Source organism: Setaria viridis, chromosome 5 (genome assembly GCF_005286985.2).
Source record: "Setaria viridis chromosome 5, Setaria_viridis_v4.0, whole genome shotgun sequence".
Classification (NCBI taxonomy): domain Eukaryota; kingdom Viridiplantae; phylum Streptophyta; class Magnoliopsida; order Poales; family Poaceae; genus Setaria; species Setaria viridis.
This window is the reverse complement of record NC_048267.2, coordinates 31237061-31264526: the sequence shown is the minus strand read 5'-3', so window position 1 is coordinate 31264526 and position 27466 is coordinate 31237061. Positions and strand designations below refer to the sequence as shown.

The 27466-nt window shown below is 49.1% G+C and overlaps 2 protein-coding genes across 2 annotated transcripts; both read left to right on the top strand.

Annotated features, from left to right (window-relative positions):
* Window positions 1-2325: 2325 nt before the first annotated feature.
* Window positions 2326-3764, top strand: LOC117858796 (receptor-like protein 52). Its single transcript, XM_034741928.1, has one exon. The coding sequence runs from the start codon at window positions 2336-2338 to the stop codon at window positions 3551-3553; it is 1218 nt and encodes a 405-aa protein (XP_034597819.1). The 5' UTR covers window positions 2326-2335; the 3' UTR covers window positions 3554-3764.
* Window positions 3765-23952: 20188 nt separating this feature from the next.
* Window positions 23953-26154, top strand: LOC117855140 (uncharacterized). Its single transcript, XM_034737424.2, has one exon. It carries the CDS (start codon window positions 24936-24938, stop codon window positions 25875-25877), a length of 942 nt encoding a protein of 313 aa, XP_034593315.1. The 5' UTR covers window positions 23953-24935; the 3' UTR covers window positions 25878-26154.
* Window positions 26155-27466: the final 1312 nt, after the last annotated feature.

Below are 27466 nucleotides of genomic sequence, written 5' to 3'. Positions count from 1 at the left end.
CGAAGGCGGGTCTCCAGTTGATGACATCTTTTTCTTGGACTAGGTTGGCAGCCACAAGATTCTTGATCTCCTCCTCCTTCAGAGTAGATCGTTTCCAAGCACACGCAGGGGATCGTTTCCAAGCACACGTAGGGGTTGGCGGCATAGTTTGGTTCGTCTTCTCGTACTTGGGTGTCAGAAGTTGAAGCTCCTTCTTCTTGTCCACCTTCTTCTTCCCTCCCTCGACCGCCTTGGATGCAGCTGTTTTCTTCCCCATTCTGAATGTCACGAGTGTTTTCTTTCGCATGCGCTCGAGAGCTGAGTGGTGGGGGATGGCGGTGCTAGCGCTCGAAGATTAGGTGGCGGCGGCGCTAGGGATACAGTGTGGAAGTTGAAAGAGCAGATGGCAAAGGTAAAATGGAAGGGATGTTTTCCTCTGTTATTATAACTGTGGCGTAGTAACAGGAGCCGGAATAAAGGAATATTCAGGTTTAATGGACCCGAAAATTTCGCACCTGATTGACAGTTACCTCAATTTTCAGAAGAGATAAGGTTATTATTCAAAGATGGTCACGTTGACCAAAGGTTGACCTTTATACCCATCAAACTAGTTGGTAAAAGGCTCGGGGCTGTGTGCCACGTGTCTATCGGCAAAAATGTTTTTTCTTTTAGGTTTTAAGGGGAAAATGATGCAAATTACAGATTGACCCTCAGCTTGATTCTTCGATTCAACCTAAGGTTTGGGGCTACTCCATATGGAGTGCGACTTTTGTCTCACTTCCATATAGAATTCAGAGATGAAGGATTCGAGACTAAGTTAAATGAGACTTGAGCACATTCTAGCCGCATGGCAGTGCTCGCGTACCTTTGAAGAGTGAACTCAATGAAGTACTCAAAGAGCACCAAAATTAGTTGGTGAAGTCTACAAAAGTACTCAAGACTACTGCATTTGGCTAAAAAGTACTGGGGGGCTTGTCGTATATACATTTATGGGCCCACCAGAAGGTTTGGATATTCTTACATACAGGGTTGGACACCGAGATGTCTCTGACATGGAGACTATGGCGCAGGACGGCATAGTATACGTGGCAAGACAGGAACTAGTCGAGGATCAGGAGAAGTACTCGTAGCATTCAGAGTAGGACTCACCTAGTCTAGTATTCTTGTAAAATAACTGACCTGTAACCCTACTCCTAGCAATATAAGGAGAGGCAGGGACCCCCTCCAAAGCAATTCAATCCAACCAACACACAGGATGTAGGGTATTACGCAATCTAGTGGCCCGAACCTGTCTAAATCGTGTGTCTATTTCACCTTCGAGTTCCTGATCTCAGTGAGCCCCACAAACCAAACACTACTCGGGCACCCCTCTCGGTAGGTTGTCAGGTCTAAACACCGACAGGAGGAGTTATGATTTGAAATTATTTTCATCTGGTTTTTCTTTGAGATTGATCAAGGAGTGGAGATCATGAGTACACGGAGTCAGATGCAGTTGAGCAGTTGTGAGCTATTTTTGTTGCACATTTTTTATGTTTCAAACGTTTGATATCGATGTTGCATATGGCACTTTTCAATGTTGAGATGGGTATATAGTTTGGTATTATGAATTCAATTCTTTTTGGTGCACATGATACATGTTTCAACTGAGTTTTGGCACTAAGCATGCCTTGTGGAGGAGGAATTCATTGGAGGATTGCTCGCGCTCAAGCTTGTGTGCCTAGATCAGGATGACCGGTGACCAACCACAACATCATCATTTTGTTGAAGCTGGAATTTCTGATCTGGTCCGGACGCTAGCAGCTCCATAAAAAATAAAGTTGGAAGCTGAGCTGACCACGTCGTGCCTCGCGCATACGCTCACACCAAGGATACCACGCTGTCGCCTATTTTTTTTTTATATATATAAGCGTAGGGCTAGCAGCTCCATAAAAAATAAAACCTTGTTTAGTTCACCCCAACTCCCAACTTTGGCACTATGCAAAAAGAAGATTTTCCATCACATCAAACTTGCGGTACATGCATGGAGTACTAAATATAGACGAAATTAAAAACTAATTGCACAGTTTTATTGTATTTTGTGAGATGAATCTTTTAAGCCTAATTAGTCAATGTTTAGATAATAATTCACAAATACAAACGAAATACTACAGTGTGCTACAAATATTGTAACAGTAATTTGACACCTCCAAACTTTTGGCAATTGTTAGCCAAAGTTGGAAGCTGAGCTGACCACGTCGTGCCCCGCGCACATGCTGTCGCCTATTTTTTTTATATATATATAAGCATAGGGCACTTATTATTTATATCCTCGTCCCTCCGCTCAGATCACACGCCGAGGAAGCTTACGAGAAAAATAATGTCAGGGTCGAGCACCAGCTGCCGCTCCCCCCTGCTGCTCATCTTGCTTCTCTACCCCCTTGCCGGCGAGTCCCAGCACACCGCCGCGGCCGGCGGTGAGTGCGACACGCTACTCGCCGTAAAGAAGGACTGGGGCAGCCCTACGCAGCTCGCGTACTGGGACCCCGCCACCGCCGCCAACCACTGCACCTGGAAAGGCGTCAGGTGCGCCGGCGGCGGGATTGTCACGGAGCTCTCCTTCCCGGGCCTAAACCTCACCCGCCCGGTCCCGGCGTCAGTGTGCGCGCTCAAAAACCTCACCCGCCTCGACCTCTCTTACAACACCCTTACCGGCGCCTTCCCCGCAGCCGCACTCTACGCCTGCGCGCAGCTCCGTTTCCTCGACCTCTCCAACAACCACCTCTCCGGGCCCCTCCCGGCCGACATCGATAGGCTCTCGCCGGCGATGGAGCACCTCAACCTCTCCACCAACCTCTTCATCGGCGAGGTGCCGCCAACGATAGCGAGACTCACGGCGCTCAAGTCCCTGCTGCTCGACACCAACCGCTTCAGCGGTGCGTACCCGGCGGCCGGGATTAGCGAGCTCGTCAGGCTCGAGATGCTCGCGCTGGCCAATAACCCGTTTGCCCCGGCTCCCGTGCCACCGGAGTTCGGCAAACTGACCAAGTTGAACTACCTCTGGATGAGCGGCATGAACCTCAATGGCGAGATCCCCGAGGCGTTCTCCAGCCTCACGGAGCTCAAGGTGCTCCGCATGTCGTCGAACAAACTCACCGGCAAAATCCCGGCGTGGGTGTTGCAGCACGGGAAGCTCGAGTACCTCTACCTGTTCGGCAACGGCCTCTCAGGTGAGCTGCCGCGAAACGTCTCGGCGGTGAACTTGATTGAGCTTGATTTGTCCATGAATCATCTCACCGGAGAGATACCGGAAGCCTTCAGGGATCTCAAGAAACTCACATTGATGTTTCTTTACCAAAACCAACTCACTGGATCCATCCCAGCATGGGTGTTTCAACACGAGAAGCTCGAGTACCTCTGCCTGGACGAGAACGGTTTCACGGGCAACCTGCCGCGCGATATCACGGCGACCAACTTGATTTTGCTTAATCTGTCGAGGAATCAGCTTACCGGAGAGATACCGCAAGGCTTTGGAAATCTAAAGAACCTGAAAAGGTTGTTTCTTCAGAACAACAGGTTCACCGGCACGCTCTGTTAGTAGCGAGTGGCTTGACTGAAGCCATCTTATTGCTATTTTTCGGTTGCCGTTCTTGTCCCTTGGAAACCGTGCTCCTAGTTGGGTGGGAGATAATTTGACTGGGAGTTGACGATCATGCATCTTGCCCAGTGGCGGAGCCAGTGGGCTGGCAGAGGCCATGCCCCCCTAATGATCCAAAATGTTTATAAAATTTCTACTTACTACTTAACAAGTACTCATCTAGCTAGGTCTTTTAATGATGTGTATTTTTAAAAATTAGACTAAGTATAGTGGAGATGCAACATTTATAGCAAAGGATGGTCCTTATAGCAGCTACTCCCAAAGCAGGAAACTGTCATGATGTATATTTATTTTATAACTATGTCCAATCAGTTAAGTATGTCTTTTTCACTTGACTTAGCTCGGCTCCTAAGTCTAATTCCTAGCTCCGCCACTGATGTAGCCGCCTTCAGAGCAGCTCAACCTTACCATGATGGATTGCTGGTGAAATTCACTCGTATCTTGTACCATCAGAGCAGCACAAGCTTGTGAAGGCGGTGGAGCTCACGGCAGTTACCCCTCTCCCTCCAACTCATTCCCGCAGCTCGAGCTCCTATTGCTGCCGCTTAAGCATGGACGTGGGAGGAGAAAAAAAAATAAAGGATCGTTTCAAAAAAAATAATAAAGGAGAAAATGATAGGAGATGTAAGACTGAAAAGTGGTCCAGAACTGCAGAATATCAAATGGTCACTGAATTAGTATCCATCTACCAGTATTTACTAGATACATAATAATTTGCTAAATACGTAGGTGGTCTTTTGAAAAGAAAACTCATACATGTCACTATGTACACCACGTCCTCCAAATATGCATGATTAATGAGCTAGTAATCATATTGCCATAGTCGGGTGAGTTTAATGGTCACAATTTACATTTTCAAAGTATGATGGTCAAACCAAAACACGCTAACACGTATTGGCCGGTCATGCATTTCACTTTTTTCCAAAAAAAAAAAGAGAAAGTCATGGAAACGTATTTCTTCTAATTAACCCTGCAAATGGTTTGGGCTGAAATAACTTTAACAGTTTGGATTTTACTTTGGGCTTTCTTAGCTTGGGTGCTGATGGGCCAACACTGCTAACAAATTCACTTGGTTTGGGCTCCACCTCCCTAGCAGTTTGGTGTGGTGTGGTGAGGGATAGTTATTATTGGAGTTCTAATGGGTCGTACCCGTGGGTTCCAACTGCTAAAGAATCCGCCGACCTCCGCCTCCGCCTGACCGCCTCCCTCCCTCGCCTCCCTCCCTCCCCCTCCCGAGATCCCACCGCCGCCACCTCCGCCTCGCCTCCCTCCCTCCCCATCTCGAGATCCCACCGCCGCCACCTCCGCCTCGCCTCCCTCCCTCCCCATCTCGAGATCCCGCCGCCGCCACCTCCGCCTCGCCTCGCCTCCCTCCCCATCCCGAGATCCCGCCGCCACCACCTCCGCCTCGCCTCCCTCCCTCCCCCTCCCGAGATCCCGCCGCCACCACCTCCGCCTCACCCATAACAGCACCAGGCCACGCCTCCCACGGTCCCACCCAACCTCGGGAAGATCCAGCAGTGAAGGCTCTCAAGATGCGGCGGCGGTGACGGCAGTGAAGGCGGCGGCGGCGGCGGTGAAGGCAGTGAGTTCTCTATCAATCATGTGAGTTCTCTATCAATCATGATCTGTGCAGCTGCGGGACAAAAAAAGAAGTAGGAAACTTAACTTTCAGTCCACGAATGTCAAGAGCGGCGCATCACTTCTGATGGAAAGTCTTCGATTTTGTGCTTAGTTTGCTAGGTAGCTATAGAATGAACTTCAGCTAAAGTATAAACTCTGATTCATTTGTCTTTATGGAATATGGATACCTGGGATGGGATGATATATCTTTTTTTATCAATATTTGAACAGAATCACAACAGGACATGCTGGCATCAACACTGAAATCTTTAATGGTGAATTTTGGATGTCCACTACTTCACTGTATATATATCTGCTTTTTACATATTGAATTGTAGTTTTCCTCGAGCAAATGAGAGCTAATTGAAATCTTCGGCAGATAGCTTACCTATATGTGTACATTCTTTTACATTCGTGTCGATGATTGTAACATAAAAATGGCTCAAGTTAATATGCATTCGTGCTTATGTGCTGTGTAGATGGGGATGGCACATCTGAGGAGTTTCTTTCAAGTCCAAATGAAGAGTCCTCGGACTGAAATTTGATTCTGGATTCCACTCCCGCATGGTTGGGCAGACAATCTATTGACATTTCTATATGCTGCTATAGGTATATTCTTGCTTTAGGTGGTAATTTACTTTGCAGTGGTTTCATGTATTACCATCTATGTCTGCCCGTGGTTGACTGGTGAATTGATTTATAATCAAATCTCTTCTTCTTGAACATATAACCAAACCTCTGAACATGGCTTCTAGAAACCTGCATATGTGTTTGTTTTAATTCTGGTTAGTATATCTGATTATGTTCCTAGTAATAGTTTCGGAAATGATGGCAGAATCAGTCCAGTTACTGCTGAAAGGAATTAACTCCTGGACTTAAATAATCAGTACTCAACCTGTACACAAGAAAGGCATTAACTTGTAACCATAAGTATAAATCAAATCTGCAGCTAATCATTTCTCTAATAAGTTCTGATAAGTCATAAAATTATTAGGGATTCTTCAACATGTCTCTTAACACATCAGAAAGCTCTGATGACTCTAATTCAACTCAAACACGTGCAAAAAGGTCCAAGGTGTGGGAACATTTTGAGCAGAATCTTGTGGAAGTGGATAATTATTTTAGAGTTGTTTGCAAGTATTGTCAAATGCAGTTAAGCACCAAATCTGGAACGAGTAGCCTTAGAACCCACATTTCTCAATATTGTCATGCAATTGGGGAAGCCGAGAGGAACAGATTCATAGCAACCTTAAAGAAGCCCATAGAGAATTTTGTGTTTGACCCTCAGTTTAGTCGTGAGCGTATGATAGAGTTTGTCATACATGCTGAAATCCCATTTAACAAGTTTGAGGATCCATACTTCGAACCATGGGTTCAGTCCATGCAGCCAACTCTAAGTGTTGTGGGACGACAAACTGTTCGCAATGATTGTCTAAAGAAGTACCAAAGAATCAAGCAAGATATTCAGAATAAACTTAAAAGCCTAGACTCCCATGTGTGCTTGACATCGAATTTGTGGACATCAATTCAAAACTTAGGCTACATGGTTGTAACAGCTCACTATATCACTCCTGACTTCAAGATCAAGAAGAAGATAATAAGTTTCAAAGAGGTCAAATATCCACACTCAGGGTTTGCTATCGAAGAAGCACTTGTCATCTGCTTGACTGAGTGGGGCATACGAAACAAATTGTTTACTCTCATAGTGGACAATGCTAGTAACAACAACACTGCATGTGACCTGTTGGTAGATACTCACAAGTATGAGTTGATGCTTGAGGGTGCACATTTGCATGTGAGATGTTGTGCGCATATCCTGAATATTTTGGTTCAAGATGGGATAAAAATTATTCATGAGGGGATAAAGAAGATTTGGGAGCTCTTGAAGCACATTGTCTCTTCGCCCTCAAGAATGCAAGCTTTTAATGAAATTGCAGTGGTGAATGGTCTTCCAACAAAACGTGGTATTGCTCTTGACATACCCAACCGTTGGAATTCCACCTTCAAAATGGTTGCAGAAGCAATAAAGTACAAGACCGTCCTGAATAGCTATGCAAATCAACATGCAGAAATTCCTCCAAATGAATAAGAATGGAGCACAGCTGATTCAATCTGTAAGTTTCTTAAAACTTTTGAAGAGGCTACAAAAGCAATATCGGCTCATAGGAAACCAACTTCATACATGTTCTTGCCTTTAATTGTTTCAATTCGGGATGCCTTGGATAACCCTTCTTGGCAGACAAGTGTGACACTACAAGACCTGGCTGCAGCCATGAGGATCAAGTTTCAAAAGTATTGGGGTAGAGATTTTGATGAGTCAAACCAGCCTATTGCTCGCAGAAATAAAAAGGATTATGATGTCAACCTTGGAATTGTTATGGCAGCAATGTTAGATCCGAGGGGAAAAGCAGAATATGCAGAGTTCTTCTACCAGAAGATTTGTAGCAATATAGATCAGATTGATTCAAGTGTTGATGCTGCTCTAGTTTGGATGAAAAAATACTTCCTGGAGTATGAGCAACGCTTGAGGAGAGTTAATCCATACTCTATTACATATTCAAGTGAGGGCAGCATTTGTGTGGGCTCACCGGTGCTTGCGAAAAAGCAGCTAGGATCAGAATTTGCAAACTTCAAGTCAAGTCGGAGAAAGACTCATCCACCAAAATCTGAATTTGACATCTACTTTGAAGAAGATTGTGTGGAAGACATTGAAAACTTTGATATTTTGGCTTGGTGGAAGGCACATGCTGAGAAGTTCCCAATCTTATCAGTTATGGCATGTGATTTCCTCGCCATTCCTCTTAGTACCGTTTCTTCCGAATCAGCCTTTAGTCTTAGAGGTAGGATTCTTGGGGAGTCAAAAAGCTCACTAACTCCAAAGATGTTAGAAGCCCTTGTGTGTGGGAAAGACTGGTTATTCAAGGAAAAAGATGCAGACAATGAAGGTATACCCTCATTCTATTTTGGCATGTGTGCATATTTCCATGTTCATTTACTTACTATATGCTCATTATATTGCAAGTCAACAAATTAGTGAAGATCAGACTAGTGAAATGGTCACCTTTGTCACTCCATCAGGTTTTACACAACACATACATCCTATTTTAAACTTCCTTTATTTCTGTTTTAACATGCTTTATTTCTGTTTAAAGACACACTGAATGGATGGACTCATATATGTTCTTTTTTTCACTGTTTGCTACTACATTTAACAGTTTGAGTGTTTTTTTAGTTGCTAAGTATCAGTTGATCTATATTTGCATCTTGATGTGCTGTAGGCCTCGTGTAGCTAAAAAGCCTGGAGCTTTTAGACACTGAAGTTGGGAGCAAAAGTCTCTCAGGTTTGTTTATGCTAGCAGTATCACAGGTTTGAGTTCACTGGTCTATTTGAGTCTTCTTTTTTTTCTTAAATAAAAAAGGAACAAGCAGGAGTTCTGCTGTTCATATATTAATAAAGAAGAGGAGCAAAGGTCTATTTGAGTCTTGAATAGTTGAATGCATATTACTAGTATGTTGAATTTAAGAGGAGGTCCATGTTTACTCGAAATAGTAGATATTACTGCTGATTCTGGCTTATATTGCAATTCACCCTGTGAGTTGGATGAGAACTTGGTCTATGCAGCTAATGGAGAGCTCATCAGGGTGATGCTTATTGCTTATTCTGGTTTTAAGTTAGTTGTTTCTAGTGTCCTGCAGAGGGGAGAGCAAGATGCTTGTAACATTATTTATCTTTTGGTCCCTGTACCATTGTTTGTGTGTCTGTTTAAGAGCTAATATAGAGATTGTTGTTACCATTGTTTGCGTGTCTGTTTAAGAGCTAATATAGAGATTGTTGTTAGGCATGTTGCCAGTTTATATTTTGATCTCATTTGTTTTGCCTAATGTCATATGTCCTTCTTAATTACTTGGTCTCATTTTGATCTGTGTTCCTCTCCAGTTTGGTCGCACTCTGCTGCTGCTGCGTGCTGGAGGAATGTTGTGGCCTCTTCTGAGATTTTAACTCTTAGCTACTCCTAGTCTTGGTACTTGGCATTCAGTCCCAAGCAATTGATGCTAGCACTATGGAGCATCGTCTGAGTATAGAACCAGGCAGTATTGTGTCTTTGTCTATGCTTTGTAATAAAGGCTTTTATGCATCCTTTGGATTGGACGTCAGGTTTTTGGAAGAACATCCTGGCTTACTGTGGAGTGTAGCACCAGCACCCGATCAGAGAACAAGCGTGAACAGCCTGTATATATATGTAACATAGGTCTTTGCAACTTGTTTGACTACTAGTAGCTATCTAATGGGTTCTTATTGGGTTGTAACCATATTTGGCAAGCAGTTTGTATAACTTATGCACTGAAAAGTTTGAGGTGGTATGGTGTGTGATGGTGGAAGTTTGATTTGGAGTGGGTTAAATTTATATATTTGTGAGAATGGGTTGGTGGGGTTACAGTTTGGGTTCCAACCCAATTAACAGGTTGACTTCTAATAAAGAAGAGCGGTGGTCAGAAATTGATCAGGGTATCTCCTCCAACGACCGCGTGTGCGGATTAGCATGACCCATGATACTCGTATGTAGGAGTAGCAGTCGATACCTTTTCCATGGCAGCTTCCTTCAAACGCCCGCGCTTTGTTGGCTTCCAGGTGGTGTTGTCTAGCCCACTTGCTCCTGACCGTTCCAAACCCTTACCTTTATATTCCCTCCATTCCAAATTATAAGTCATTTCAACTTTTTTCTAAATTATAAGTTATTTTAATTTTTTTGAGAGTCAAACTATTTTATATTTGACCAAAATTACGAAGAGAATCATAAAATTTATGGCACCGAATAGATATACTATGAAAATATATTTAATGAAGAAACTAATGGTACTTATTTGGTATCATGAATGTTAGCACTTTATTATATAAATTTGATCAAACTTAAGATACTTTGACTTTTAAAAAATTATAATAACTTGTAATTTGGACGGAGGGAGTATACGACAACACCGCGAGGATCAGGACCTGGACTCCGTATAACACACGGTGCAAGTGGCGCCATCGTGCCGGACCACAAAATTTGAGGGGCCTCCTAATCAGCGATTAGCCACACAAGTGCTTGTTACTTTCCACGAATCCACGTCCCGCCAAAGCAGACGCCGGAATCTCGCGACAACACCTGTGTTATTGGCCTCGCTTCTTGCTTCCTAGATATCTGGTCATCTTGTGATAAATACTCACCCTTAAATTCTATTAACCTTGAGTCATCACATTTGCAGCAAGGTTTGATTACAAGGAAAGCAAATTGTCCCTGTTTATTAGTTATCGTGAACTTCATCTTTAAACGTAATTTAGCTTTGTTCTATTTGTGAATCATAATTAGGGAGCTTCATTACTTTGATAGATCTTTTTGTTAGTATGAATCTTACGGTACTTCTTATAGTACTATGAAACACATAAAGTTACATAATAAAATTGAAATATGCTTTGGTTATTTGTTTTCCTATATATAGGGTCCCATTTCGTGTTTCGCACCGGGGCCTCAGAAACTTTGGTACGGCCCTGCTTGGAGCCAGCGCCAGAGCCGGAGCCGGCGCCGCTCCGTTGCGTAGCTGGATCGGGCCTCGACATGTCTCCTTTCGTGTGATGGATCTTAGTTTTGCAGCGCATTTGAACTCTGTGGTGCCGAATGTTGTGATTTTCTATGCTCAATTTGTACAAAACATGGCTCCATTAGGTTATAATTTGTGATTTTGGTGATTGAATAACAACATAGTCCTTGAGACTAATGGTTTTTCAAGCATATACCTTGTAGGTTTCATAGATCTCAAGAATGCAAATCAAACCATGACAAGATCTAAATAATGGTATATAGAATTATTCTATGTTATCCATGCGTCCATATGATAGTTAAAATCCATATGTCCAAATGATAGTTAAAATCCAGAGAAGCTGGACCTGGAGTCCTGGACGTGTCTACTTTGTTCGATCGTGTGATGTGTGATGAATCAAGTTGGGTTTGCAGTGCAGTGCGCTGTGTGGTGCCGAATGTTGTATTGTGTCACTTCGAAGCAGTAATTCTGAACGTCAAAAACTGGTGTTTGGAATTTTTTTTCGTTGGATGATGTTGCCATGCAAGTCCTTGTGTTTGTGTCCTCTTCACCATATGCTGGGGGGAAACATGGCGCAATACGGTAATTCCATGTTTTACTGCGTGGTAGACAACATATGTCACTGAGAGCCTACATGACTACATCACTGGCGGAACAGAACAGCTCGTGAAGGCCATGGAAGTGGAATGGGCCATCGGACACGTCTCGTCTGTAAACTAGGATACTATGGGGCCACAACTAAAGGCCCACAATTGAGGACGAAAAGCCCAATAAGGGCCATTTGCAAAGCGGTGTCATCGAGTGGGATTTCAGGATTCGGATGGCGGAGGCCGGGGGCGCCGCGGGCGTGTGGGTCGGCGGCATTGGAGAGAGAACCTGGCGGAGCGCGGCGGCGGCTCGCGGCCGCGGCGGGCGGCGGCCGGCTAGGGGCGCAGCGCGGGGCCTGGGCCCTTGCAGTCTCTGCATCCTGCTCCGGATCTCCCGAGCTCCCTGGTTGGCTCGGCCACTGTGCCAGCAAGATACGTTTCTGTATACCGACTCCCGTGACCCATCCCATCAGTTTCTGCTGTTGCTTACAAGACAAAAGTTCAGCTCGTGCTCCTTGCGTTTGCAGATGTTTGCCCATCTCACATGTCAGGCAGATGCATATTCGATCGTATCTTATCCTTAGGAAATTCAAAATCTATCTACTAGTGTTGGTTTATCTCGACAGATGGTCCATGAGCAACCATCCACTGATATGAAATTATAAGCAAGATGTTTAGCGGTCGTTTGGTGCTGTGTTGTCGCATGGCTTTGTCATTGATCATCCTTGGTATCACCATTAAGTAATGTCCTAGGATACGATGATTTTATTAGATCGAGTAAGCAAAACCAATATGCGAATGGGCAGCACGAGGAGGAAGAGACACGTGCAAGGAAGTGCAGTTCGTCAGTAAGACAGAAGGTCTGTTTCCTATGCATGATCTCTAATGCCAAAAAAGGCTTTCGGTAGCATTAAGTTTACAGTTTTTCTGTTCCTTTCTTCAGATATAGGCGAGCAAGGAAGTGTAGAATGGAGATAGTATGCATAAGAACCCTATACTATAGTAAGAGCTCCTTTGGTAGTGCTCCGGCTTCTCCTGCATCTCCTGTTGGAGCTCTACCAAACAAAGAAGTCAAAAACGGCTCCACGCATGGAGCACTAGAAGAGCCGGAGCCGTTTTGTATTGAGAAGCTGGAGAAAAAAAAATAGTTCCTCCCCGTTTTAGAAGGAGCCGGAGCCCTACCAAAAAAGACCTAACTTAGCGCAGAACTGCAGAAGTGCAGATCCAGTTAACTTCTCTTTGATCCAACAAGTAAATGAAACATAATGACCCTTAGGAATACTTTATTTTTAATTGATGACTTGTGAATGTCTAGCATACAAGCACCGTGAGTGGTATTCTGAGACACCCAGTGCCAGTTTTGGGCAGCATTGTAAACGGCTTTGCCTTCTTATCACCAGGACTCTCTAATATACTTACAAATGATGAAGGAACAAGATAACACGATAAAGTCAAATGTGCATCTTAGTTTGTGAAACATTAAGATGAAGAAAATGTATATGCTTTGTAGAAGGAAGCTGAGGGAGTATAAGTAGGTATATAAATGGGTGAAAAAGGTGAACAGCCTCGTGCAACAGTACATTGCAGTAGCAGATTGGCATATGCAAATCCAGGTGAACCATGATTGTGAATTTGACGAGTATTTTTATAATCTTCTTTTAGATGTAATTCAATAATATTTGCTGCCCATTGAGCTTCGTGATGCATCATGCGCAGTACTGTACATGCATATGGATGATGCATATACATGTCTTTACTAACTCTTAACATGTTCATGTAAAGTAATAAATTGCTGGAATTTTTGGAGGAGGCTGCCTTTACAATTGCTCTTGTTTGCAACATAATTGAATCGTGAACTAAAGCCTAATTGTTCAAGCAAGGGTTTCCTTTGGGGGTATTAGTTTAGTGCAATTTGATTTTACTTTGTTTGAACTCTAATAGTTTAATTGTAATTTACGTTTCTCAGCAAATCAACTAGCACAAGGATGTAACCCGATGCAAAGGATGGTTTTAAAATAATACAAGGATGTAGACTTGAATTTTCTTCCGGCTCATATCAATACCCATGTTGGCAGTGTAAATCTTAATTGTCAGGTCCTATGGGTGAAACCATGTTCCATTGGTGGCAACAATGTACTGGTCCATCTGATAGCCCATATGCTGCTGGTGGAGTCTGATGCTGACCTTCCTCGTGATTATCCTTTGAAACCACCAAAGGTATTGCAAGTGGTTAAGAATTTGTGTGATGATCTATCAGTACATTGTTTCAATGCATTTTCCCTCTAGTACACTGATAAGCCCGAATATTCAACATAATATATGTTTGAAGTTTGGACTCTATTGTGGGCATTTTTCTTTCCAATTCTCTTTGGAAGTGGTTGAGCGTCTTAGGCAGTAGTAGAATTTAATGCCCACAAGATGCGAACAAGACTATTGGTGATTGTGAAGCCATTACTTACACTGGCTGAAAACAATTCAATGCTTTAGGGTGAATTAAATTGTGAATGGAAGCCATTCATGTGAACTGGTTCTATACAATAGGCTAAGCTTGAGTTAGATTCTTATTTCCTCCGTTCCAAATTATAAGTCATTCCAATCATTTTATGTTTGACCAAAATTATAAAGAAAATCATAAAGATTTATAGCACCAAATAGATATACTATGAAAATATATTTAATAAAAAAACTAATGATATTTATTTGGTATCATGAATAGTAGTACTTTATTGTATAAATTTGGTCAAATTTAAGATGATTTTACTCTAAAAAAGTTAAAATGACTTGGAACGGAGGTAGCAACTATCAAGTTGCAATACCTTTGCATAAGGCATCTGCATCATCAATGCTAGTGTTAACATAGTTTTAGGGAGCTTTGCAGTGGGCTACTGCTACCTGTGTTCCTGTATTTCAGTAGATTCTTCCAGGGTTTGGTATTCTGATGTAGCAGGGTTTGGTATTCCGTGCAGTACTGTTTCTCATGGTTCGTCAATCTTTCGCAGCAGGGCTGAATTTTTTTCCGGGGGTTGATGTCCGTCTACTCCCTACTGACTGATTCAAACCTTGACGATCCTCTAGGCCCAGACATAGGCACATAGCTCATCTGTACAATACTGTTATACAGACAGGGACAAGTACGAGGATGACAGCAAGAGTATACTCGAAAGTATGCCATGTAAAGTCTTATCATTGGAGCCGACGTTGCCGGATATCATTCACGGACGTGTTTCTGTATGTATGGATTAAGTTTCTTCTTCTTTGTTGAATGGCTGTACGGATCAAGTTGGGTTTGCAGTTAACTGTGGTGCTGTTCAATTGTCTTAATTGTGTCATTTGATGGACGGAGTAATTCTGAACGTCGAATTGGGTGTTGGGTTTGGATGTCTTGATGTTGCCATTTCAAGTAAAAAGAAAAGAAAAAATCAATGCAGTAGTACTTGTTGGAAACTCCAATGGCTCATGTGCCCTTTCTCTTTTGTCGCTTAAGATCTTGAAGCTTTTCGCTGCCTGTGCTTCTCTGTTCCTCTTCCTCCCACAGTTCCAAACTCCAGCACCAGCAGAAACGTTGGCCATCAGTGCATCGGCGTGCGCTCGCCTGATTCGCAGCCGTACGTACTCCTCTGACGACTAATCAGCTGACTGCAATTGTGCTGCGGCTGAGCTAGCATACGGGTGAGAATTGCTGTGCAATTTTTTTATACCTTAAGATAAGGTTGCGTAATTATTTTTTAACTGAAATTGCATGAGCTGCAAGCTGCAGTCGAGCAGCTTGCGCTGTGTAGCTGCGGCAACAGCCGCAGCAGAAGCAGAACGCTGAGTACGCTCATAATATTTCTTCCGGCGTTTTAGAGAATCGAATCGATCGATTACTGTACTCTGCGTTTGCTTTGCGATGATGCGATGGTTGGTTCAAAACGCCAAAGTTGTGTTTACTTCGAGAAAGTAGTAGGTGAGGTCACCGCAGGTCTTTAGCTGTAAATTCAGGAATGTTGCCGGGATGCTGTGCTGTCCTCTGATCCTGCACGCGATACCCATGCGTTTTTACTGTGCAACGTACCAACTCCAATCATGCGTCCCCATTCTACGACAAGCAGCTGGCAATCCACAGAGTCCAGAGCGTTGAAGGTACAGTACAGTTCAATGTTCAAAGTTGCAAAAGGCAGGAAAAGGAAGAGAATTTCGACGCAGTCGCGCTTTTGCCTTCCATTTCGTTTCTCCTCTTTACTACTAGCGCACTTCACTTTTACTGTTACCTAGTGCAGGAATTGAATCTGCTCGGTCCTACCTAATGCCACCGGATGGCCTAAAGTGCCATGGAGCCTGATGACAGCGGTTGCCATATCAGTGATTAGCCCTTCGCTTAACTAAAGGCCGTGCGTCCATCCGGATGCAGGTGAGTCATCAGTTGTGGCTCTTGTTACTGCCCTGTGCTGCTGCCTTGTCCGGGACTTGATCCATTTCAGTGTTCGCAGCCACCCTGACCCGGTCATCACCATATGGCAGCAGAGACTGGTACTATCAAATCTGGATGCCGGAGCAATGTCGAACCTGAAAACGTGTCATGAAACCAAAAGGCAAGAGTGCAAGACCCACAGTACCGTCACGAAGCCCTACCCAGGCCAGGCCCAACTTTTGGAATGGCCCGGTTTGATGAGAGGGAGAAAGAAAGGGAGGTGGACGGACATGCATCTGCAGGGACTGTGCTGGCGCTGCAGCCTTGCGAGCGACGGAGTGAGGTGTGGTGTGGCCTCCCGTGCCCGGGCAATAATACCGGCGGCACGGGCGCTGTTGGTGGTTGCGGCACCCCAGAAATGAGCCGGTAATCATGGCGTGCCGCGCTCACGTGGCCGGGCACGGCCCCGCCCCGCCCCTCCGCCCCGTCCTGCAGCTTTCACTACCGGTGGCGTGGTGGAGTACGGTGGGCCGTGGGCGTGCGTAGGGCGTAGCGTGAGCGCCGGCCGGCGACGGAGATCGATCTCACTCAGGCTCTGGGGCTCAGCTCCACCCGTCGGTCGCGCGGGTTTGGTGACCCGGGCCCTGCTGCCCTGCGGCCTGCAGGTCTCCTGGGCAGGACGGCAGGCGTGGGATCCTCCCGTCCGGAGGAGGGGACGCCCGAGCTGCAGTGCAGTGTACTCCATGGCTTTTGACATCCGATCGCAGATGGAGGGAGATAGGACGCTGTACTGTGAACTGCCATTACCCTGATCGGTCACGTTTGAGTCAGGAGTCGATCTGGACAGTTGATGCGGGTACGGTACGAGAGAGAAACTCTGACCTACCCTCCGGTCAGGCCAGTTTAGCGCGGTTTTCTGCTTGCTCTGCGTCGTGGGAACGGGTCACGATTTCAGCAAATGAATTCGCGACTTTTCCCTGTCCTCTTCGGGGCCTCCCCTGGTTGGTACGTGGTAGGTGAACCAATCAGGGGAGCCCTTGTGCCGACGTTGCGTTCGATCCCGGCCAGGTAGGTCGACTAGGTTGACGCACGCGTCTTTCTTCCCCATCCCCTTTGGTCTCGTACCCCACGCTGTCAGCTAGCCAAACGCACTATCACTAGTTAGCCTTAACGAGGTTGCGTGTCTTGTCTATCATCGCTGAAGGGAGTGCTAAACATCAAACACCGCCGATCAGGCCATCCAACATGTCACCGCGATTGCCAAACTCGCGCTTCACGGCTATTTTTTGTAAAAAAAGGTAGCACAGCGTTCCCAAGTGCCCGCCAATCCCAACACGAGAAAACAAAGCGAGCTCGAGCTGCTCTGCAGCGAGCAGCTGGGGCAGGAAGCGGCTATCCCGGCGCGCGCCGCGCCGCCCGAGAGAGCCGCGACGAGGAGCGAGCAGCGCAGCAAGCGGAACAGGACGAGCACCGCCCCCGTAAACCACGCGACGCCGGCGCGCCCGCCCACGCCCATGCGGCCATGCTCCGGGCCGGGCGCAGCCGCAAGGCTCCAACGCGCGCTACCCAATCCACCAGGCCATCAATCCATGCGTCCGCCCCTCCGCCTTTTCCTTCCCGGCTTCCCCCTCGGCCCCTCACTCTCCCTGGCAGCCCGTGCACGGCTGGACCAGCGCCCGGCTAGCGGCATGCGGCACTGCGGCTGCGCCCGGCTGCGCGCAGTTCTTTTCCAAGGCGTCAGCAGACTCGTACTAGTCAGTCCCCATTCGTCCGTGGCCCGGATCGAGGTAACGGAAAGTACTCACGGGCCACCGGACACCGGTGTCCGGACTCCTGAGCGTACTCGCGTCAAAGCTGCGCCTCTCTGCACGGCGGTCCTCGCATGCCGTCCGCTTTGCCTGGCGTTTTTACGCTGGGCCAGGCATGGCCATATATGGCTACTGTACCCAGTAGGCCAGCAGCTACGGAAAAATATCTACTTTTGGAGTACTAGCTTCTACAATCCTACAAGTAGTCGTAGTACCTATCATGTCATCTCCATTGAGATTTGAGAGGGACTCGATTAGATGAATCATGTTTATACTTTGGCGTGTGTCCTTGTGCCGTGATATATGTGCAACAAATAGGAGTGTTTCTCGTCCATTTGACAACTTTTGTACGGTAACGAATGGGCATCAGGAGAGAAGGAAAGTTTGGAAAACATGTACGTACCTCAAACAAAATTGGTGGCCGTGTTGGAACTTCCTCGCATTGATTCTTCGGGCTGCTCTTCAAGGCGAGTGATATGATCAAAAAGCCTTTGTCGAGGGACATTAGTGCTTTGATGGCTGAATTTATTTGTTGTTGAAAAAATCTCGGTATGCCCGAGGGCATGTAGCACCGCAACGGAAGCTCCGGGTGCTTGTGTCGATGTGTTGGCGACACCTGGTTCTTTGCACTAGATGGACTATCTTTGGATGCTGGTGTCCAGTGATCTTCCGGGTCCAACAAATTAATGGAGAGTGGCGTCCCCTTTCAAAAATAAAATGCTATAGAAAAAAGTGGGAAATCACCATGAATTTAAGAACTTAGGAGTTGCAAAATACATTTATTGGTTCATGCTCAAGATATAAATTTTGTCCCATGAGGGTCCTACTACTGGGCAATAATCACGAGCGTCCCGAGCCTTAAACTCCACATTTTTAGTCCCATTAGGGCTTGCCCTCAAATAAATTTTGTTGCCTCTCACATGTCAAGCCGCAAAAGGGGATGCGCCTAGCTTTTGTTTGCCTATGAAGCCCTTTAGATTAGGGATGCTATCCAACATGTGTACTTTGTTGGACCAAGTGTGTGCATGGAGCCTGAGTGGGTGCGTGCATGTAGGGTTGGTATGAGTAAGCATATGTTCAAATCCTTACACATTTTGGTTTTGACCATCGACATCTCTTTGAATACTTCAAATTAACTTTTGGAAACATTACAGCTACATTCATCTTTAGACCACAGTAGTTATTTCAAAATATTACATGAAATATTTACTATATTTGAATGTATTCAATCCTATTAATTCATGGTCTAAGCAATGCCTTGATGACTAGACCTCAGCATTTTTGGCATAGACCCGAGCAGCCCGACTGACCAGCTCGAGGCCGTGACTCTCGTAGGGCTTAGCTTGGGCAGCAAACCACAAAGCTTGAAAAAGATTGGGCCGGCCTAAGCTATTAATTTTATTTATTTTTGAACTGGAAAGTGTGGCCTCACAAGGTCGTGGGTACGAAATTTATGCCTGAAACTAACCGGGCTTTTTTCATCCCAATCCGAACCTAGCCAGGCTCGCATTTTGCTAAATTCTATCAATGATCTTGTTGCTGGATGAAATAACAATTATTTAAAGACCAGAGGGAGTAGCATTTCATATGAACTTCATGAAAATTCCACTGGTTCTAAGTGGTGACTAAACGAATTACCTTTTCCTTGCTCATGAAGACAGGGTGTGAAAGTATGCAAGAGAGAGAGAAAAAGAAAAACATGAAACTGTTCCGAGCATGCACTTCATTGAAGATAGATGAAACTTTTACTACTATCACTTCATTGAAGTACTACTCCTGAGAGAGAAAGTTCCCGCACAAAGATCATCAGCACGTCAAGCATTAAATCCATCGTACCGAGCACATAAACACCCAAATTTAAAGCTTGAGCTGCCAAGATCTGGGGCGCGCTCGAGATCTAACCGTGCTAAATTTACTTAACCCCATGGTACGGTACAATTGGATGCATCCACTCCACACCGCTTCCATAGCTAATCTGCGCGGTGGGGAGGTGGAGTCCGTGGCTCCATGCATCCATGGGCACGGAGTGAGGCAGGAGCACAAGAATTTAAAAACCGTTAAAGCCGGAGGGCTGTACGGACGGGCAGGGCCACCATACCATACGGTTTGTCCCCTTTTCAAGCGTTTAAAGGTTGCTTGAACCATTTTTTTTTTGAAAAGGAAGAAACTTGATTTAGTTTGGAGGGACCTCAAACCGTAGTAGATAAAACTCGATGTGCACGGATGAGTTCATGCATCTAGCCTATCATCTGCACACCGACGATGGGCCTGGCCTTTTGTGGCGCAGCACAAGGCTCACTTTGTCAGCCAGTGATGCATGGTAGGGTACTCCCAGCAGGTTCCTCTGGCAAATGATAAAGAGTTTGCTTTGTACTTAGGCCCGGATACTATGCCTACACTTTAGTCCCTGTCACATCGGATGTTTTATACTAATTAAGAGTATTAAATAATGGAGCCTAATTCGCGAGACGAATCTATTAAGCTTAATTAGTCCATGATTTGATAATGTGATGCTACAGTAACCATTTGCTAATGATGGATTAATTAGACTTAATAGATTCATCTTGTGAAATTAATTTTATAATTAGCTTATATTTAATCCTTTTAATTAGCATTAAACATTCGACGTGGCAAGTGTTTTAACCCGAGGATCCAAACACACTCCTAACAGGCTAGGTCTGGATAAAGAAAGGCCGGCCGGGCGGTCTCGCCGCCCTGGCCTGCGTGTGCCACGCGTGTTGGGAGGTGGAGCCCTGATCACCACTCGCCCATCATCATCAGCTCATACACATTGGGACAGCGGCCTTCTTCCTAATCTTCCTGCTGTCCACCGATGTTAGCGATACCGGGACCTTGACCGTCCTATATGGAGTATCCTATTGCAACAAGCTCAAAAAAGACAGCGCTAGGCACCTACAGCTAGGCAGCTACTGCTAATAGGGATCCTACAACGACTAGTCTGCAACTGTTTCGAAGCTAGTGTGGACATATGTGCATGCACATGGACTGATAGACAAGTATTTTATGTGCAAGCATGTTAATGACGCAACCGAATGTGAAATGTTGAGCAACATACAAGTAGAGAGACATGCACGGACTGGCGGACATAGATCTTGCAGCGAGAAAGCAATGTCCTTACAAAGCAGCTGATTTCAGGAGAGTACTGAAATGGTTTATTCTTGGTCTTCTTGCCTGTGCGGGATTAAGAAGGAACCCTCTCTCACGCTCTTCAGATCCAAATTACGGCAGGTAATTGCTTTGCTTCGGCTGTAAGCATATTTCACTTGGTCTCTCTCTGTGACGATGATTGTGTTCACTCAGCTCTCGTGCTAGGCAGAAGGCGGAGATCGATTATGGAGCATGCATGGTTGGAGGCACGTACGTAAAAGCGGGCGTGGAACGTACGTGGCCGGGATATGGTACGCCATCACGCGTAAACAAAGAAAAGGCAAAGCGTACGGGGGCACAGCTTTGGTCCAGTAGTGTTTCGAGCTTGGGCCTGCAGGTGCAGTACGCTTTGTATACTCTTCTGGAATCTGGACTAGACTAATTAAGCAGTGCGGCATGCGCTCGCCATGTGAGCCGGGCGTGCACGCGAAAGCTAGATGAGAGAGCGATCGAGCACCTCAGCCGATGGAATGGAACACGACGGCACACGTGTATGGTCTATACGCGCACCGCACGGGTTCGGGGGGCATGCGCACAGGGTGCGGTGGTGGACCTGAGTGAGGCTCACGTGCCACGGTGCCACCAAAAGATCTCTGGGACGACGACGCAGTGGCGGTGGAGCCGAGCGAGCTAGAGGAAACCGTGCAAAATCCCAAACCCCTGCAGATCACCGCCCCGCCCGGACATCCGGTCGGCCGCCTAGTATCCTACCCAGTTTTCTCTCGCTCGAAGCACTCAGCATTTCGTAGTTTCCCCGGCCCGCACACCATCAATCCATCAGCCTAAAGGTACTAGTATTTGTTTCTTCCCATTTGCTTGCTTATTTGGGTAACTTCCCCTGTAGCAGTTCCTTTTCATTGTTCCCTTCGTTTTGAGCAGGATTTTTTTTAAAAAAAACAAACTTCCCAAATAATCTTGACTATTAGACGAATTTAATCATGTACATGCTTTGTGTATAGAAATTGTAGATCCGTAATTCTAACTTGCTTATTTGGATCCTTCTCTTACCTAGCAGTCTCCTTTCTTTTTCGTTTTTTTCTGCAAACAGCAGAGTTTTGTCGTGTGCTAGAGGCTTAGGCTGCATAATACGACACACCTGCAGATAGACCTGCTTGCTAAGCAGCCCATGATGCGCCCTCTGCCCTGGACCCGAACTACCGTGTCTAGCAATGACCCATATGAGGCCATGACCATGACCGTATAGTAGATGGTTTCAGTAGCAGTGTCACCGCTGAGTCACTCCAGATGCGTACAAGCAGGCCGAATTGTAAACTGGCTCGACAGTATCAGACTAAAAAAAAATCCAGTGGATTATTCTAGGCGCTCAAAGGCTAAGCTAAAGCGCCCCACGGCACCGCACGCAGGCATGCATGCATGTGTTCAAACTGCACGCAGATGCTGCTAAGCTAGCTATAGTATATCGGCGGTGCACGCTCGCTTGAATTCAAACGGGGACCGCACCATCCCCCGAATATACAAGACAAATAAAGCAGACAAAGATCTCTCTCTGAATTTAACTATCGGGGTGTGCTCACGACGTGGGTGCTCCGCGTAAGTTTGCTGTTTGCCCCCAAAGATATCATGATCGCAAACCTGCTTGCCGGCCGTTACTTGATGCTCGACTACGACCTTGTTGGTTTCCAAAGTTCAGGTTTCAGTAGCTCACGTTTATCTTATAGTTCTTTTTTTTTGAACTGGTCGGTGCATAAAGGCCAAAATACAAGCCGATACGAAGAGAAAACATTTGAAACATCTCTAATACTAATAAGCTATGAAAAAAACAAGCGTACGGTGAGCACAGGTCTACAAAGTGATTGTTAATGTATCCATTCCTTTTCTTTGCGAAGGCTAATGTATCCATTCTTGTATAGCAGAGGACGAATTAGCGCCAAACACGCAGAGGACGACGGGGGCGATGGGTGATGGGGCGTGTTAGTTTAATGGATCCGGGTCAGAGGCCCCTCTGACGCCGGTGCTCCGCCCGACGATTTGACCGGCCATTTCTTCGTTTCCTCCTCCCCCTCCTCGTTCACGACCGACCGCCATCACGTGCCGCCCCACCTCCCCTCTCCCGCACCCCGATGGCCGCCCGAGCCCACCACACCCCCTCCCGCGCGCACCCGTAGGGCCCTCCGTCACGCGTCGCGCCGCGACTGGCCGGGGCCACCTCCTGCCCGGCCACCGCGCGCCGAGGTGCCGCTGACCGCCGGACCCCGGCGCTCAGGGGGAGGTGGAGGTGTGGAGGAGCAGCAGGATCACGCGGCCGCGCGTGTCTCAGCGGCCCAAAAATATCGCGACGGGACGGGGAGCGCTGGCTGTCCGCTGCTCGGGGCTCTACTGGTCTACCAGACGGGGAGCGCGATCAGTGAAGGCATGGAGCTGATGGACGGGGAGCACGGGCGCAGACAGGCACAGGCGCCGGCTTGACGAACCACTGCCGCCCGCGCTCGCGCGTGATAATTACCGTCCATGACCGGAGGAACCGGCATCAGCGCCGCGTAGAACGAAGCCATCCACAACGGACGCCATTACGGCCGTGCTTAATGTCCCAAACAACCCGGGGAACGGACTCTGTCCTTGGCGTCCCAAGGACTGCTCGCGAGCTTCCTCCGGCATCCCGGTCCCGTAACAGTGAGTGGTGCACGGGCCCGGAGCTGACCGAGGCGTGGGAGATGTTCAAACGGGCGCGGAACACGCCGCTACGGAGTCAAAGCGTCCGGCTCGATCGTGCAGATGCAGTGGCGCCCATCCCATGCCCGTCTGGCCCGTCCCCGCAGCGTCCGTGGCCAGCTTCCACCCTCTTGCGTGCGCTGCAGACCTGCGCCGCGCGCACCAGCGGCCACCATGCCAGCCAGCCAAACATGGCTGCAGCCTGCAGGGAGGCAGAGCAGAGCAGCGCAGTGCAGGCTGCCAGGCTCGTGGAGTTCACAGTTACAGCTGCGTAGTGGACAGTGGTAAGGTAATTCAACGTCAGGCCCCCCTCGCCTCGCCTGCTCCTCAACTGCAGCAGCGAGCGAGCGAGCGAATGGCGGAGGAGCGAGCGAGCCGAGCCGGTGGTGGCGGTAGCGGCAGCACGTAGCAGGACGTCTCGGGGTGATTAATCTGGGCGGCGCGGGATTTGAAATGGAACCCAGCCCGTAAACCCAGGCAGCGGGAGTAAATGCGGTTGGCGGGAGGGGTTAACCGGCAGACTTTAATTACGGTTGTGGCCGGAGCCCGTAAACAAGAACTACCGCGCGCTGTCACCACCGTGGCGGAATCGGGCGTGGGTTCCAACCGAGGCTGTCGGGTCGGGGGATCCTTATAAGAGCGGCGGGCGGACAGCGGTAACCACTCCCCACCTTCCCCACTCCCCCAAAAACCTCCCCAAACCCCCAGAAACTCCCATCCCATCAGGCCATCACCTCCGCTCCTCGACCTCCACCTCAGTCGCCGCCGCCGCCGCCGCTTCCCCGTCTCTGCTCAGCTCACTGCTCTCAAGGTATCCTCTGCCTGCCTCCTCGTCTTTCTCCCACGCCCACACCGCTGCTGCCACCTCCCTTCGTCTCCGACCTTGTTCTTCGCGCTTTATTTCGCCTCTGCGTCGTCCCATTCCAGCTCCTTCCGTTCCTTCCTTCCCAGTACGAGTGGGACTCCGAGAGGGAAGGGAAGAAGAAGCTCCCTCCTCTCGCCGAGGAGTCACTCGATCTTTTTTTTTTCACGGAGCTCGAAAACCGTTAGCGATAGTACCCGGCGGGGGCCGCGGCCGCTGCCTCTGCGTCGGTACGAGCGCGCCAGGGGAGAGGACGGGGCGCGGCTTTACTGCTGCCTCTGCTTTCAGCTACTCGTAGCTGCTGCTCCTGCTCCTGCTGCATTTCTGCTCCTCTTTTTAAAGAGCCCATCTTTACTGCGGCCACTCCCTCTTCCAGTCTTCCCCTTCCTTCTCCCTGCGCCCGCCTGCCTTCCTAGCTCGCCTCCCTCACTCCCGACCCTTTGCTCTTTATTCCCCTGCCGATCCGCAGCGCAGGAGGGAATCCACTCGGCCGTCCGCTCCGATCGCCCTGCCGCTTCCTTTCCTGCTGGGGTCAGGGCTGCAGGGCCAGAGGAATTACTCGTCTTTCCTTCCTTGCGCGGCGAGGGCTAGGGGTTTAGCGCCCGCCGCGAGCTCGCTGTTCTGCCTTCGTGCCATGTCGCGGTCGCGCACGGTGCGGATCTTCTGGGACGACCCGGACCTGACGGACTCCTCCGGCGAGGAGGAAGGGTGCGGCGCACGGAGGGTCGGAAGGATGGTTCGGGAACTGCCGCCCGTGGCGGTAGCAGCGGCTCCTGCTGCTCCCTTGCCGGAGCAGTGCAGCGCCGGGGACGGCGAGCGCGGGAGGAGGGTCGCCGGCGGCGTTGGCCCAGGTGTTTGCAGCGGCGCGCGGAGGCGGCTGGCCAAGGGCGGGCCGGGCGCGACGAGCACCAAGTTCCGCGGCGTCCGGAGGCGGCCGTGGGGCAAGTTCGCGGCGGAGATCCGCGACCCGTGGCGCGGCGTGCGCGTCTGGCTCGGCACCTTCGACACCGCCGAGGAGGCCGCGCGCGTCTACGACACCGCGGCCATCCAGCTCCGCGGGCCCAACGCCACCACCAACTTCTCGGCGGCCAACTCCGGCTCCGGGGTCGGCCAGGACCAGGACCCGGCGACCCCCGGGTACGAGTCCGGCGCCGAGTCCTCTCCCGCGGCGTCTTCCCCGACGTCCGTGCTCCGCAAGGTCCCGTCGCTGTCCTCCCTCGCGGAGGACTCCAAGGACGATTCCGACGCCGCCCCTTGCGAGCCGGAGCCGGCTGCTGCCCCGGAGCGCCGCAGCCTGTCCGTCCTGGAGGAGGAGGAGCTCGGCGAGTTCGTGCCGTTTGAGGACGCGCCGGTGTACGCCACCAGCGGCTTCTGGGACATCCAGCCCGACGCGGGGTTCCTCTACGCCGAGCCGTCGTCGCCAGAGGCGTCGTGGAACGCCGCCGCCAGCTTTGGCCCCGCCTCCTCCGGCGAGGCGCCCAGCTGGGCCGCGGCGTCGCCGACGGTGCAGGAGAACGACTACTTCGAGGACCTGCGCGACCTCTTCCCGCTCCACCCGCTTCCCGCGATTTTCTGAAACGAACGGACGGGGAGCGCTATAGCTGCAACGGCTTCGTTCTTCGTCTACCGGAATGTTTTTTTTTTCTTTTTTGGACGTCGAGAGAGAGAGTGGTGTCTCGTGCTTGAGTAGTTGAGTGCACTGTGTACCCGTACGCCTTCCCCCGTGCCCTGTTTTTGTCGATCGAGTCGATGAGAAGTGTAACATGCCGCCGATGAGTACGTAGTAGTAGAGTTTTTGATGTGCCGGTACGAGTCTAGCTGGTCTATGGAGTATCGTAAAGTGTTTTTTTTTTTTTGCTGTGCCGTCAGATTTTGTTGTGCCTAGATGGATAGTAGTATGGAGTATGCAGCTGTACTTGTACTGCACCATCTGGATACTACTACTACCGGTGCAGTATCCATCCACGCCGCCCTTGTTTTGGCAACGAGCATGCCGCTGCCATTGGCCATGGAGCGGCGTGGTCCAGACGGCGGTGCTCGAAATGGGGAGGCCATGATGTGGTTGCGCCGTTTGCGCGGAAAGCCTGGTCCATTTCTGTGGCCGGCTGGGGTCCGCCGCGCCCGCGCGCCATGAGTGACGCGATCATCTGCCCGATCCGACGGGGCCGACCGGCAGCGTACACGCGCGTCCATCGGCGAAATCAAACGGTGGACTTACCGACCGACCCACCGCGCGACGGAGCCGGGTGCGTCTCCGCCAGTTCTCCGTGTCCGGCCGTCCGACAGGGCCAAGGCTTCCCTCGTAAGGAACAGGGACATTTACGCCGGGCGCTGTGAACGTTGAGTCCTCTGCGGGGCGGACACGGAGGCGTCGATCGGCTCGTGCCCCGTAGCGGCCTCCGTGAATCCTGTGACTCCGGCACGTACGTACAGTACCCCGCGCGGCGCGAGGGGCCGAGCCGAGACGAGGGGTGAGTGAATGCGCGCGGGGCGAGGCGCAGCGGCAGCGGCAGCCGCAGCCGCAGCGGTGGTCCTGGCTGCTGCTGTGCTGCTGGATCCTCCTGAATCCTGCCTGATGAGACGCGGTCGTCCTCGCTCGCTGGCAGGCCCACGACCACGTCGCGCCCCGGAACGGGAACACGTACGCTGGTGACCACACGGGGAAGACAACACAAAGGATAAGGGAAGGCGCAGGGCTAAAGAAAAAGAACGTGGCGCTGGAGGAGGAGGAGGAGGACACCCCGGCGCGGCGTGCTGCCGGCTGATGGATGGATGATGCCGCCGTTCCGTCTCTAGACCTGTGCAAAAAATCGAGCCGCGGCCCAGATACCCTCTCATTCCGCTGCTCGGATGCGATGGATGGGCCGGCTGTGGCGGGAAGCCTCGTAGTGCTCCGTGGGCTCCATGAGACCACGATGCCATGGCCGCGGAGACGTGGTGATACTGTACAAGCAACGTGTATTCGTTGCCAGTGCCGTGCCAGTGCCACCAGTCCACACCACCAGCTCCTCCATGCTGCACCTGCACGCGTCGACGACGGGCTCCTTGCGCTTTGGTGTGGGGTGGGTACCCGCCTACAAGCCCTCAGGTCTCGCAGGGCGCGGCGCGCTACGCACGCCGCTATACTGTGCAGGAGACCACGGGCAACAGTGCACGGCTGCCCGC

What these genes read in the sequence shown, in the direction of transcription:
- LOC117858796 (XM_034741928.1), top strand. Translation starts at nt 2,336, where the DNA reads ATGTCAGGGTCGAGCACCAGCTGCCGCTCCCCCCTGCTGCTCATCTTG.
- LOC117855140 (XM_034737424.2), top strand. Translation starts at nt 24,936, where the DNA reads ATGTCGCGGTCGCGCACGGTGCGGATCTTCTGGGACGACCCGGACCTG.